The sequence below is a fragment of the Limulus polyphemus genome, unplaced genomic scaffold, assembly GCF_000517525.1.
Source record: "Limulus polyphemus unplaced genomic scaffold, Limulus_polyphemus-2.1.2 Scaffold531, whole genome shotgun sequence".
Taxonomy (NCBI): Eukaryota; Metazoa; Arthropoda; class Merostomata; order Xiphosura; family Limulidae; genus Limulus; species Limulus polyphemus.
The window spans coordinates 292,475-308,164 of NW_013666141.1; the positions used below are offsets into that span (position 1 = coordinate 292,475).

Below are 15,690 nucleotides of genomic sequence, written 5' to 3' on the forward strand. Positions count from 1 at the left end.
GAAAAAGTTAGATGATTTGTTATAATTTAACTTTTTTTTAAATTTTTTCCTGAAATCCCCTTCCAAGCCGTCTCCAGCCATTATTAGTCTCAAAGTGGGTTCCTCGTCATCGAATTTTTAACTATTTGATAGATGAAAACCTTGACTTTCTATTGGTTATAAGTAATATATAATGAAAAGTAAGAGAGAACTATCAACAAATTGTGAAAGAGTGGATGTGACAGGTGGGTGTGGCAGGAGGGGTCTGATTTTCTATTGGATAGCTCTGTAACCAAACAAAATTGAAGACCACAAAAATTATGGTTTATCTGAGCAATAACAATTTCATAGAGTAATTTAAGTTTAATTTGGTACATTTTCGAGGAGTGGTGGATAAAATAGGGATGATGACATGCTAAGACAAAATGTGTCACGTGGGTCACACTATTGGAAATTCAGGATTTTTTTAAATATTCCCTTGTAGAATTAAGCACTTAAAACTTCTATACTATTCAAATATGGATTATTAGCTAAGATGTTATGCTATTCTAGTTGGTATAACATAAACAAAAAGTAGTATGATAAAGTTCTGAATGTAAGACACTAAAACCTTGTGTCATGCTCAGTAAAAGATACATTGGGAAATAGGGTTAATGACCAACAGCTGAAGATGTTCCACTGGTGTAGATAAACTGCAAGGGAGGAAGGGTAAATGTACCGGGCTAAAAAGGAAGCACACACAGAGATGATCTGGATCTCCTTGCAAGGGATCAGATAAATGTCAGGCATGAAATCCGAGGGCGTGAATGGTGGGATGGAGGACCAGTGACCAAAGTTGGTGGTGGAGGAATGGAGTAAGAGGAATAGGTAATGGGGGGATAGTTTGGAGCTGAATGAGAAGAGAAAACCAAGGTTGTGCTGGCCAGTAAGGAGCAATCAGGAGGACCTAACATGGAGTGGAATGGTTGACTAAAATCACCCTGTGAAAGGACTAGATAGAGTGGTACACATAAAGGTACCATTTGGTCCTATCCTGACTAAGAGCATCACAGCCAGGGCCTGTGGATGAGGAACCAGAGACCAAAAATGAGATTACACAGTGTTGAGGAAAGTGGCAGAAGAATCCAGATGAGAAGTACCCCAGTGATTGCAAAACCACCAGAAAACCTGAGGGTCGAGGGACCACTCCATGGAGCATAATGATATGTGATAATGTGGATAGCGCCCAAAACATGATATGCTATAAGACGTATCTGTAGTGTATGGTAGTTGCACTATTCGATCACAAAGTAAACGAGAATGGGTCCTCCTTGATGAATGAAATAAGAGCCAATGGTAGAATCGACTTAATGGATCATGACGAGGCTGTTCCATACAACAGGAAAAAATTATTCAAATCATGTCATATTTCGAGAAGATTCAAGATCTTGATATGGTATGACATTTCTATCTGAGGCCATTGTCCAGTAGCCTTCTGCTGATCGACTCATGCCTCCCAACCTTGGAGTGAAGCAGAATCACTCCAGTGAACAAATGCAAATTCAGACAAGGAGGAGAAAGCAGTACCTCTGCTGTAATGTTGTCCATGTTCAATCGTCGAGAAGGGAAGGAGGAAGTGTAAATGGGAAGTCCAAGGATCCAAAGCAAGATTCCATTGGATGTGCAATGTCCACAGAAATAAACACAGACGATCACCCAAGGGGATAAGGGCTTCCATGGAAGCTCAAGTCCCCAAAAGCAGTGAGAGAGAAGAAAGGGTGTGGAGAATTGAAAGCATTGAATGCAGACGAAGTGGAAAAGGTTGGGCCTGACTGAGATAAGTGTTGAAAAACATACCCAAGTGGACAAAATAATGGGTAGGAATCAGGAATGACTTCTCCATTTTGTGAATCCAACCAACACAAGCTGTTTCTGTCAATAGCAGACGAGTATGTTGAGAAGACACTAATATGGAAGGAGCTAACAGAAGCACAACTCTCGAGCATGCATAAGTTGGGATAAAGCTTTGACCACTCGAAAAAACACATAAGGTGCTAAAGCAAGCATGAAACCGTATTTACAGGATCTGTCCACCACAAAAGCAAAAATGACTCCAACTGCTGGAAGTCAAGAAAGGGATCAAAAGCCTGATGAATAAACCAATGCATAAGGATCAGAAGCCCGTGATGGACGAAAAGGCAAGCTGGCACCAGCCCTCAATTAAGAGATGAATGCACAGCATCTACTCTAAATTCGGAAGAAGGATGGAAGACAAAGTAATTTCACGATGGAGCAGCATGTAACTTTTCAGAGACAGGATCATACTAAACTAGGGATACAGAAAAATGTAACAACCCTGATAAAACATATCCATAATGGTTACGGTTGGCCTAGCAGATTCCACAGGAGAGGTACAGGTGTTTAAAAAAGCTGTCACAACCCTCAAAATTATTAACAGGCACTATAGGGACAGAAGGATCCCATACACTGTCGGGAAAGAGGGATGAAACATACAAAATTCAACTCCCTGCAAATGATGGCCAAAAAATCCCTAGGTGAGACACCCACACCTGAAACCTGTAGTGCAACAATCAAAGTTGTGATAACTGTAGCTAAAGTCATGACACAAAATTCCGAGTTCATAATCAACTGTGAGAAAAAGCAAGAAAAAATATAATATAGGTAAGTTTTTTATGATAAACTACAGTGAAAAAACTGTAGAAAAGAAATGATTAAAAACGTGAAAGCCTACTTGGGAAAAAATTAGATAAAAACTTGTGATAAATGAAACACATGCAGAAGACTACTTCCAAACGAGAAGTGATGGTAGAATTGAATAGAGGGAGTCATGTGCACCAGGGGGTATGTCGTACTCTTATTAATGAAAGGTTGTCCCATGATGATGATGCAATGAACTTGATTGTGGGGTATGTGGAAGTTTCAAGGCTTGTGGCATGCAAAAAAAAAAATTAACATATAGAGGACAGCACTGAACGAGAATAGCTATTATGTGAGAGGAGGTATAGTTCTGTATCAGAATGAAGAATTATTTTACAGGTACTTTATTTTTTGTACATACCCATCCTATGGATGGGAAAGCTGTGTATATAGTTACTTGAAAATACAGTTTAATACAGAACTTTGATCAAGAAAGTAGCTAAGTTCTCTTTTCCCTAGGTTATTCACCTATGATATGATGTATCCTTTCTCATAGGAAAGAATTCTGTAAAACAGAATATAGTATGTGAAAGTAGTTAGTGATCTTTTTCACTGGCAGGGCAGATGGTATCTTGAGATAACAACCTCTCTTATTTTTCAATGGGAATGATGTAGTAGCAAAAGTGCCCTGGGAAAGAATAGTATTACTGTTTTGGGTAAATCATGTCAACTTTTCTTAGTCTGAAACAGTTCTTAAGGAGTCCACAGAGATCTCTGGAATCTCCAGAATGTCACTATCTTATGTCACATTTAGCACCTTTGGTTGTTTTGTTTTATTAAATAACTGCAGACTGTTTCACGTTTCTCAATCAAAGTAAAAGAATTCAGATTCACTCCTGCAAAACATTTTTTGTCAAATTTCCTGTTATTCTATGGAATGTACAAATTACTTTGAAGAGAAATCATTGCATCTGAGAATAATAAAAAAAAAACAGTAGTACAATTGTAGTTTAAACTAGCACCACATACAAACCACAAATCATTTTAGAAATGACAAATACAGAAAGAAAAAAATCTTCCAAATGACACTCCTTTCACTGCTATAGCAATTTCAGTTATAGAAAAATTGCTGTACATTGTTAGATACAGTTACTTCACCTCTTATAGAAAGATTGGAAAGATGCAGTTGAAGAGAATACAATTACTTTGTTTGAATACATAATTGTCAAATTGACTACTCACATCTTGAGTGATATACTGAGCTTCACTGGAGAAGGGAGTAGGTGGACGGTTGAAGCAGCAAATATTTTGAACTCTGTTATGTAACTCCATAATGGTCTTGAACTCTTCATCTTTCAATACTTCTTCAATGTTGGCCAAATCCAAGGATTTAATGCCATTGTTATGTAGATATGTTTGAAGTCTGTCAAATGACATAAGTATTTCCTGGTAGTCTGAAATTAAATCCAACAATTATTAAATTGAACATGAGTTCTGTGCTTAAATGTAGATGAACTTTTCTTCACAACAAATAAAATTGCATACTCATAAACAACATACACCTTGTTACTGTAATATGACATTATCAATAGCAGACCCTAACTGTGCTTTATATAATAAGCTTTTATATAGGCTAATAAACCATGACATTTTTAATAATAAACATTTCATTTGAAATTTATAAACAAAACTGTTGATAGCAAATTGTTGTATAAATGTTCCATACTTGGTTTGTGTAAAAAACAACAACATTTAAAAGTATTTTAGATAGAAAATGTGATAATTATATAATGAGAAAAATAAAAAAAATAAAAAATTGTTGCAACTGTTGCTCTGTGTGATAAGAATTAGCAACCAGGGAAAAAATTGTACTCCTGAAATAACTGCAATGGAACTGCTAAAATCACAATCAGCAAACACAAAGAAAAATATGAATTATTGACCCACTTTTAATTAAACGTGGTGCGAAACTCTGGGATGCTCATTGGTTACCTTGCTTCATACCTCTATGAAATAGAGAAGCACATCAAGTTTATTTTAAAAAAGCAAGATGTTATACACTGGTCAAGTAATGCTTATTCATAGTGTGACACTGTGATGATTATGATGCTTAATTACTCTAAAATTAAAAGAAATTTCACATTGATGTTGTAATTCTGATATACATCTGTCACCAAACTACCAGACTATTCTTCCTAATGAAAAGGTATAAGCCCTTAAATTACAGAAACTGTAAACAAAAGTTACTCTAGTGATATACATCGAGTCAGACAAACTTGCTCAATGATATTTGAGAAAGATGAAACCACATACCAAGCTTTTCTATGTAGTGCTGTTCTAACTTACATTTTAGAAGGGACTTAAGATTGACGAGCTTGTCCTTATCAAAACTAGTTGTTTTTTTACGTTTTGTGCATTATTATTCCAACTTGTTTTACTGTTTTTTTATGTTTAATTTATCTCATCTTGGTAATTAACATACAAAATAAGCAGAATCTAAAATATTGAAATTTTCTTAGCTGAATTTTTTACCAGACATTTTTACCAAGCATGATGTCCACAATACTTCTCAACATATACACATATTAGACATCATTTTACTTCAACTCTATCCTAAAATATATACTGATCACATTTGGCTTTATAAAACATTTCAGCATTAACTTAATTTCATTTACACACTTTATTACTTAAAAATGTCAGGTTTATGTATTTTAGGTTTCATGCTTCATCATGAAACAACAGCAACAATATGTGGCAGGAGATCCTCCGAGGTTAAATCTTGGGGGATTAGCAGAGTTGCTCAGAAGCTTTAGCTTCTCTGCACCCCTCTTATGATGGTGGTGTGAGCTGTACTTGAAGTTTTGTGGTTTAGGTTTACTTAAAGAAAATTGTGTTGACATGGCAGACTTGAAGATGCCTCAAGCACTCAGGAGTCTAGAGAGATATGAATAATGGAGATTTAGACTTCAGAAACCAAATGGCCCCTTTGGACAAAGGGTCCTTTAGGGTGGCAGGGATCTATAAATCCAAAACCGGGTAATCCTTTGAGGATGACTAGAAATACCGACAAAGTAACAGGGGGAGATTCAGAAGGCCTGGAAAAGGACGTAGCTAAAAGCTGCATCAAGTCCAACCCGTGCTTCGTCATGTATACATCTTAACTTAATTTACATAACATCTAAGTTAGATCTATTTTATTCTACTTTCAAATATTTTTGGTCTAGACCATGCAGTTATTTATATTTGTAGGGGTTATCAGGATTTCATTAAAGTATATGCAAGTTACTACTGTTAAGTTTACAAGACTGGTCAATACACATAAAATTATGACCATAACACAGCTGAATACGTAAAAGTTAAGAATAAGGATATATCTATCAAAAGCATAGAGAACGTATTACATGTATTTCATCTGTTGTTTACTTCTATTGTCAAAGTAAGATTATTTTGCATATTGTGGTAGTGTGGCAATATAAATCAAAAATATAGCCTTCACATGAAGATGTAATATATGATAAAATGTTTGTGTCTAATTTAATAATGTCTCCTTTCTGAAGGACAAATATTGCTCTTAATTTGTCATGATGTCATTTGTTACTAAATTTCTGAACAAAAGTCTACCTTAAATACTATAATATTAAGCTTGTTATAGTTGTTGACAGGAGAGTTGTATCAACATTATGTGAGAATGCAAGTCTGTCATCAACATTAAAAACTGTGAGCTTGGCACTGTCAATATTTTTGTGCCTGTTCTTAAAATAGTTCCATTACTTGAATGCTATATTACAATATTTCCACTCACCCAGCAACACACTGCAACAATGAAAATTTTCTTTATGTTACTACCAGTCACAAGTGTGTTACAGAAACAACATTGGCTGAGGCAGTAGTCTATCTACAATTCTGACCAATGGATGGAGAAGCTTCTTATCAATCCTAAATGTTTTCTCCCCAAAGCACTGACTCTGTAAGCAGCCAATGTATATTACTAGGTAGAGAAATTTGGTTTTTATAATTTGTTTAATCCATTATTAAAAAATGAAATTTTACCACGTTTTTATCCTTTTCAGAATTCCACACTCATGACAACACATTTGAATTTGTCACATTTTATTTAATGCATTAAACAATAATTTGTACTTATGACTCCAGGCTCCAACTTTTCTTTTGAAAGGTATTAGTAAATGGTTGCTAGTAACTTTTTTCCCCCACTAACAAATTTGGAACTGCTACTAGCAACAACATTATTCTTTAAAATTAACTCTAGCTGTGTCATATTGTATTAATGAATATGTTTATACTCTACTTATATGTATAAAACTTCTGTGCCACATTTTCTTTTCAGATATTTTCAAATATCAAATCTCTTTTAGTTACATGTAACAGTGGTTTTATTTTAACTATTTCACAAAAGTAAAACATGCTCGATTTTGGCAGAAACTGAGGTATCTAGGCCATGCACCTGGATTGACAAAGTCTACATTACCCATTATCAACAGCCACCATATGCTATAAAAGTATTATATTATTAAAATTTATGATTTAAACATCAAAAGTGGATGAAACATTACAAGGTAATAAGCTTAATGTTTGTATTGATCATGGACAAGTTAAGAGTAATGTGATAAAAAAAGAACATTAGCAGTTTACATGATTTCTATTTTCTTATCATCTCCATTAAGCAATCAATTGGGCAAAGGATTTTTAACTACATTTCTGGCCAAACTACTAGCTGGCCCTCTTGCTAATTGTCTTGGTAACTAATCAAATGAATTGAAGCTGCACTCTTACTATTCTCATGTCCTGATACTTAGCCCAAATATGCCATGCAGCTCCAGTGGGGACCACAAAACTGGCATGGCACTGGCAAGTGAAACAATCTTGTTAATCACAATTATGGTAAACTTCTGTACTCAAAATCTTACAATGTAAATGATTAAAATGCATATAGGTGTAATAATACTTGACAGTAAGAATTTGAAATGTTTATCAGTATTTATTTTCTAGTACTTTCTGAGTTTTACCATCAAAACTGCAACACTAACCAGCAATATGCAAGTTTACTAGGGTAATTTGTTTTCTGTAAGATTTAAATTTTGAGAATGTTTGCTTTATACCTAAAATGTTTTTGTCTTTTTTGTTTTGGTCTTTAATATTTTCTTGAACATTTTAGACACATTTGGATACAACTATTAGTTTCATTTGATCAAATTTTAAGCCAAGAAGAGCCTCAGATTTCATTTTAGAGTAACTTACAATTCTTCAGCATCTCAGATTGTCTTAAGTCCTCCAATTATTTTTTCTGGTGCACCATTAATCTGACAGCTTTTTTTTAACTTATGAAGTTAGGCATATACATGAAATAAAAAATTAAACCTAGTTACCAATGATGAATATTTGCATATATGAAAATATACTTATAAAACATTGTACAGGTTCCTATTAATAAAGACAAATATATATGTACATTACACACACACACCATCCACTATAAAATAAACTTCTCTATACACTTATAATACTGTATGATATTGACACACGTTTTTAAGGTACTACATGCTGTCACATTATTTGCGGTGATACTAAAAGTAAGAGTAAAAACACAAAAACTGTCGTTTTTGGCACAATGAAAGGTATAATATTCATTATTATTTAAAGTCAACTAGTTTCAGTAACACAGTTACCATTAGCTTAGAACATATTCAGCTACAAACCATTAATGGGTGAGTTCATTTTCAAAAACAAGGTCAGAAAACAAGGGTGAAAAGTGAATCGTAAATGAGCTGAATATATATATTCTAATGTAACAATGTATATATTAGTCCTGATGACAGTAACTGTGTTACTGAAACTAGGCAGCTGTAAGTAACAATAAATATCTTACCTGTCATTGTGCCAAAAAATGTTGGTTTTGTGTTTTTTAATACAGTAGCACAGTGAGCCTGAAAATAAATTATGTTTACGACACTTTTGAATGTATGCGAGATTTCACAAGTACTTAAATAACAACTAATGAAATAGTAATACTTCTGGAAGATGAAATTTACTTCATCAGGATGATGCTCTTTGGCTTGATGAGCAAATAACTGCTTTGAAATGTTTAAGAAATAATAATAATCAGATATTAAATTGATGTTCTCATATGTCCACTACATGAGGCTAAACATATATCAATTTAATGAATTATCATGGTTTAATATGTTACTTAAAAGTTTGTAATGAAGTTTTTATATAAGTTTTGAGAGTTTTTAAAATAGCTCTTTTTTTTTATTTGCTAATTACTATCTTTAAACTTCAGTTTATAGTTACAAGTTCTACATTTCAAGAATCACACAATTTCTTAAAATCTCACAAAGTTACAAATTAAACTTAATAACAGCTATTTCATATAAGTATTTAATAACAAAACCAAGATTTTATAACATATCTTAACTCACTAACCATTGCTTTAAACATACTTTGTTACATCTAGGTTAATCATCTGTTCTGTATTATGTTTGAATTCAAATTGACCCATTTTTTTGGAAGAACTGTAGACTGTGTCAATAAATCACATACAGAAAATAGAAGAAAAATTTGCTTTTAACCCAGAGGTCACTATAAGAATGTTAGATTATGTAACTGAATGCTTGAACTAATGTCAACCTTCTTCACTCTCCCATTCCTAAGCCACATACTTAGTGAAGTGACAGAAAATATTTGGACTTGGATTAGATGCTTTTACAAGGTTAAATTAATGTCAGATTGAAAGAAGTATGTTCATTTATACATTTACTGAGGTTATGTGAACATAAACAGTTGGGAAATATTTAAATTACACTAGTTCAGATTTCAGGAGGCTATAAGTTGGAAACTCCAAGGTATTTTGTAAAACTATTAAACATTAGAAATGTTGACAATTTAAAGAAGCACTCTGATTCAAAATTCCCAATATTTAAACAGGATATTGTTTTTTTATCAAACATATAATGTTTGCATTTTATAACTGAGATTTGTATATTTTCTATCCTGCAATATTCACACAAAGACAACTAAACATTTTTAATCATACAGTATCACAAGTCTTTGTAGAAACTTTGAGTATTCAACATAATAACAACAAATATTAATATATATTTGTGTTCATACATAACCATTAGTTTCTAACTCCTAAAAATATAAGTTCCAAGCAGTAAATAATTAAATAATCACATAAACACATCATTATTTTATTTTGAATTTTTATAATGTACAGATATTGAAACAAGCATCAAAATGGACATGACTTTATAATATATGAAAAATATTATTAATTGGTTTTAAACTCCATTATACAAAATATGAAAAGCATAAAAAGAATAAATAATAAAAAGTTGTTTCATTACATATTCAAGCAACTATAGTCATTTTTTAACTCTTATTTAAGCGTAAGCAACAGAATGCATGCATCTCATAGGAGTCATTTATAATGCCTTTGAAGTGGGTAACTTCAAAATATGTAATTTAGCATTTTAATAAAACTTTATATAGTAGCAACAGATGCTTCAGTCTCAGAATTTCTAAATATGTAACAATATTTAGGTACACTAAACATTTTCAATACATAAATTATTAGTAGCAGAATATAAGCCATTTCCCCTGAACAAACTTCTGGAGTACTTAATAATATTTTAAAATACTGACTAACTACATACAATAAGAATAGTGGCATTGCATATTTATTAAGAAAGTCATTATTTTTAAAAACATTTTACACAACTGAGAAATTAAATGTTTACTTAAAGGGACATACACAAACCTGAAAAATAGTATTGCTCATTTGAGATATCATGGGTAAAGTTTAGAGATGTTACTCTTCAGTTTCAAAAGTTCTTTTGGGGCCACTTTAACTGTCACATAGATAAGCATCAAGTAATAGAGAATATGGGATATTGAGAAAATTTTTAATTGTTTTGTCGCTACAGTTAGCATTTATTTGTAACTTTAATAGTAACTGTTTTCATGAAATCATAAATAACACACAAGGTTACAATAGACACACAATTAAAATGTTTAGAAATGTATATCTATTTTAACCTTGTGTGTTATTTATTATTTTAACATTATGCACAAGTGCTAAGAAAACAATACTTTTTTTTTATAAAAGAAAACATTTATAGGTGAAAAGATATTTTGCTTGATTTCCTTTAAATAATGACTATACAGTAAACTTCTTTCAATGTGCTTCTTTTACAATGAGTGTGTCCATATTTCAGTGCTGTTAATGTTCTTTTATTAGAATATCAGTTTTAGATTTATCTCAATAGAAACATTCATTTCTAACAGCTGATTACTTGTAAACAGTAAATCTATCACAGGTAAATAAGCAATGATTTACTTAAATCAAGAATAATGTATTTTAACTCATGTGTAAATAACAAATGCTATAATAACTGGTGAATACAACACCTCAAAAATGTGCTTAAGTACCAAACAGTAGTTATCAATACATCTGTTTGGAAGATGGAAGGCAGAAACAAACCACAAAGTTGCTTTTCATAAACAAATAGATCCTTTACAGGTACTTGATTGGTGCTATATGGGCACTGTAATCTTTAACAACCAAATAATGAGAGACAGCATACCAATGCTACTAAACAAACCATATGAGTTGACTCCATATGGTAGCAAGTCCTCCTGTTGTTCATAAAAATCTGAACCTTAACAAATACTTTGCTGGAAAATATGGGCACTCTAAACTTTAATAACCTCAAAATGAGTGATTCTTAGCTTACCAAAGATACTAAACAACATGTGAACTGACTCAGTGAGTAATCATTTGATTTATACATGGCACTGAGTACTGTTGTTATACAAATGAGTCCTACTTCATCACTTCCTGCCATCTCAAGGATTAGTGTATAGGGTATCCTGACCATAAAAAGTTAATTTTTTTTTATTTGAAGATTTCACTGTTTCTTTCTCTCCCTACTGGTAAAAGCTGTAAGTACACCTAAATTTTTCACAGCCTTCTATGTTACCTTTAAATTCAGTAAGACAGTTGTTATGAAAAATTAATTATGATTAAAACAAGCAATATATATTTTAAACAACAGATATGTTATAATGGTGTATTCTACATTATTACCAACTATTCTTAAATGAATTAATTTCCAAATAATTTTAGTGTTGCTTTTATCACTTAAACCCAAGGCTAAATTCAAAACAGGTTAAATTTTTACATTCAATTTAGCCATAAAAAACAAGCAAAGTCAAAATGAAAATTTACTTTCTTAATTTCCTTTTTGACCCTTTGTAAAGCTTTGGAAAATTTCAAGCATATAAAATTGTGAACTTAGTCTGAACACTATGTGATTCACTTTTGATTACTTTCAATTCTTGATTGAGTATACAAATCTGGGTTAAATAAGAATAAATTTGTTTTGGTTCTATCTTGGTTACAATATATTAAAATGATTTTTTTTTTTTGAATATTTAATCGTAAATTAATTTGTTTTGGTTGAACTGTGATTCTAAACCTGGATAAGTACTTTTAACCCTTAATATATTTTGTTTTGTTCAACCTTGACCTGTACTTATATTGATTCTTATATCTGAATCTTGTTTTTTCTTAACACATCTTCCAGAAAAAAAAAAACAATGAAAAAAAAACCACATAGTTTCTCATAAACAAATGACAAATACTGTTGCATGTAAGTAGATTACAGAGGTCATCTCAAAATAATTATATATGTAGCTTAAGTTATTCTACATACCAACAATTCTTTTCAGTTCTTCACATTCCCCTAGATCCCCTGGTAAATTGACAACACCTCCTATAAGATTCTTCCCTTGCTGACCTACTGGTAGAGTCGCTATGTTACTTTCCTCCAGGTCAAAAGCAGTGTTTACTATTCCTGACCTTGGAATTGTCTGTGGTGTACTTTCAAGTGCTTGAAGCTTTCTCGAACCACGCAGGGATGACCTGAGGAACTCCTCTTCCTGTGCTATTCTTTCTTCTTCTTCCTTTCTTTTTCGAATATCTTCCTATAATTACAGTCTTAAAAGTACACACTTGAACAAAAGCCATAGCTTATTTTTTAACATAAAATGTTAAAAAAAAGAGCAAGAGCCACACATATTTTATATGAAGTTACAATTCAGAGACTTAGGTATTTAAACACATCATATAATGCTTTTTTCTTATGTGGTTAAATATAAATAAGTCAAAACTTAAATTGTCATATTTCTCAGACCATCAAATCAACAAACTTTTCTTATCACATCAAAAAGTAGTCAATTTCATATTTACTCAGTAATTGTTTAAAGCAAACTAAAACTTTGGTGCAAAGCCAATTATATGAATAGTCACACAAACTTATCTGCACATGTGTTTCTCAAATACACTTCTGTAAATTTAGTTGCAGCAAGCTTTTTTTTCCTACATCTTTTGATTTGAAAGTTAACTAACATATAAACTTTTTAAAACTTCCCAAGAAAATATATATCAATTCCTTAGTGTAAGAATTAATAATACAACATTATATTTATATGTTTATTTTAATTTTAACACTGTTTATTTTATTTATGTATATATATATTCATTACTATTTTAATTAAGTTTACCAGCATTCACAAAAGTGGCAAACCAGCAAGCTAGTCTTCTTTTCCTTGGAATGGTCAAGTAACCAGTGTCAACAGGAGAAAACTACATTAGTAATTCTAAGAACCAAAGAGGAGCATATGTTATAATATGCCATACAGTAATCTACAAACTGATTAAATTTACCAGGGAAAAAACATACCATATGATTTAAAATAGTTTGAATACAGAACCTAAGTAGTTAATACAAAGTATAAGCTATCAAATCTAGAGTCAAGAGCAAAAAGAGAACAATTTTCATTAATTTTATAAACATTGCTGCAGTACGAAACTTAGTAAAGACTGCTTACCTGATATTTTCGAATCCTTTCAAGCCTTTCTTCTTCCACATTCTTTCCCATAGAAACTTCAGTAACACCATTCATATGTAACCTAGAAGTCTGAGGGGAAACTGTCCGCCCATTAACATGGGGTTTGTACACTACACTGCCACTTTTCATACTGCCAGTATCTAATTGTACCCCATATAATGGTGTGTGTACTTCATCCACATCTGATGAAATTCTTGAATCTTTGGAATATGGTTCCTGTTGTTTTTTTCTTCCTGGGTCAAAACTTGTTGTTCTTGTTGGTGGTTCTGGTGGTACACCTTTTTTAAACTTTGACAAGTCTGTGGGAATTACCACTGGTTTTGGTGGAGGATAGCGTGGTGGTGCTTTCCGAACACCTACAAAAGAATCTGGCACATCTACTGCCATTTCTCGATGAGGACCTTGTTCTACCTCCATCTTGTATTTTGATTCCTCTAATAGTGTTGCTTCTATGGTTGGTGACACTGTAGTAACAGTACAGTCTTTCTCCTTCTCCAATATTACTGTGTTTTCAGAAAAAGTTTTATCTGTACAGAGAGGCTTAGAATGATCTTTTCCCTGCTGAGAACAGAAAGTTACTACATCAGGTATATTGCTTTCTAAAGCATTTGTTTTACTTTCTAAAATTTCCTGTTTTAGTTCTAGCTCTTGATCATGACCTTCTGGCTCCTGGTCTTTCTCTTCAATGTCTTTCACTGATGATACTGGTTGACAATGACCATTGGCACTTGGATATTGATCATCACCAAAGCTTTCTCCTCTGCTGATAAAATCATCTGACAAATATTTACTGTTGTTTACTTTATTCTGCTTGATTCTCTCTAAAGTAGCACTCTGTAATTCAGGCACAGATGTAACATAAATTGGATTATTTTCAATCACACCATTTAGTTCAGGACTACTGTGAGGACATTCATTCAGTTCTTGAGACAATTTGGTCATGTCAACAGGCTTGATCTTTTTGAGGGCTGACAACCTTTCCAAACGTTCACGAGCCTGCTGCTCCACAGCAATGACAAAGGCATCTTGAACATTACTATTCTGAGCAAGATCTTGAGCTAAGATATTACAATAAGGTTTTAAGAACAATTAATTAAAAAAGGATTGAAAAAATGAATGCTGATATAAATGTTTTTTACTTTTAAAGTGACTAGTTTTTCTTTTTAACTAATATATATATGCATCAGCAAAACCTTCTCTCAGGTTTGTTTTAATAACAGTATTCAAATTTTCATCAATCCCTCAAATGCTAATATTTATTCTTCAGTGCTGGGTTATTACAATGAACAAATTTAATAGTTCCGGGATTCATGCTACTAGTATTTAATTATATTAAAAATTCTTATTGTGTTTTTATACTACATTTCATATTATTTCCAAAACTGAAGAAACTGTACACATCATACAAAACATTAACTCAAAAGCATAGAAATGTTATATTTTATGATCTTACTTTTTATATCACTTTATAAAAATTGTGATTAAAAATTTCTTTTACAATGTAAATATAATTTCAAAATCAAGAAATGATAAACTCATTTTAAAACAGTATTTGCACATCCTGGACATAAGACGAAGTAGTGCAATTACGAATCTATATGTATATTTTTAACTTCTAATAAAGAAATAGTTGAAAGGATAGAGGTTGGGGAACATATGGATGCAAGTGATCATTGCTCATTTAGATTTGATGCTTTGCTGCATATAGAGACAAGGAATAATGAGATATCCAAAATTTCAAAAAAGCAAATTTTGAAGAGATGAGTCATGAATTATGTACTGTGAACTGTTCAACTGAATTAGTTGGAAATACTGATCATTGATAAATGTGGAAAAATTTTGAAAGTAAATTCTTAAATATTCAAGATAGGCATGTTCCTTATAGACAAAAAATGGTGGCTGGAAGTAAAACACCAGGTTATCTCATAAAGGGTAAAATAAAAAAAGCATTATAAATATAAGAAATTTAAATTCACTGCAATGGTGAGAAATTTGGAGGACTATAGAAGATAAAGAAAATTGATCATACAGGAAATTAGGAAATAAAGAATACTATATGAAAAAAGTTGGTTGAATATATAAAACAAAATAGTAAAGATTTCTTCAAATACTATAAGGGTAAGCAAAATGTTAGAATGG

The 15,690-nt window shown here is 32.0% G+C and overlaps 1 protein-coding gene across 1 annotated transcript in view; it reads right to left on the reverse strand.

Annotated features, from left to right (window-relative positions):
• Positions 1-15,690, reverse strand: part of LOC106458903 (MAGUK p55 subfamily member 5-A-like) — a 185,549-nt gene that overhangs the window by 30,226 nt on the left and 139,633 nt on the right. Inside the window, 3 exon segments of the mRNA XM_022385265.1 lie at positions 3,859-4,070; positions 12,354-12,624; positions 13,531-14,609. Of these exon segments, the coding sequence (XP_022240973.1) occupies positions 3,859-4,070; positions 12,354-12,624; positions 13,531-14,609 (1,562 nt within the window).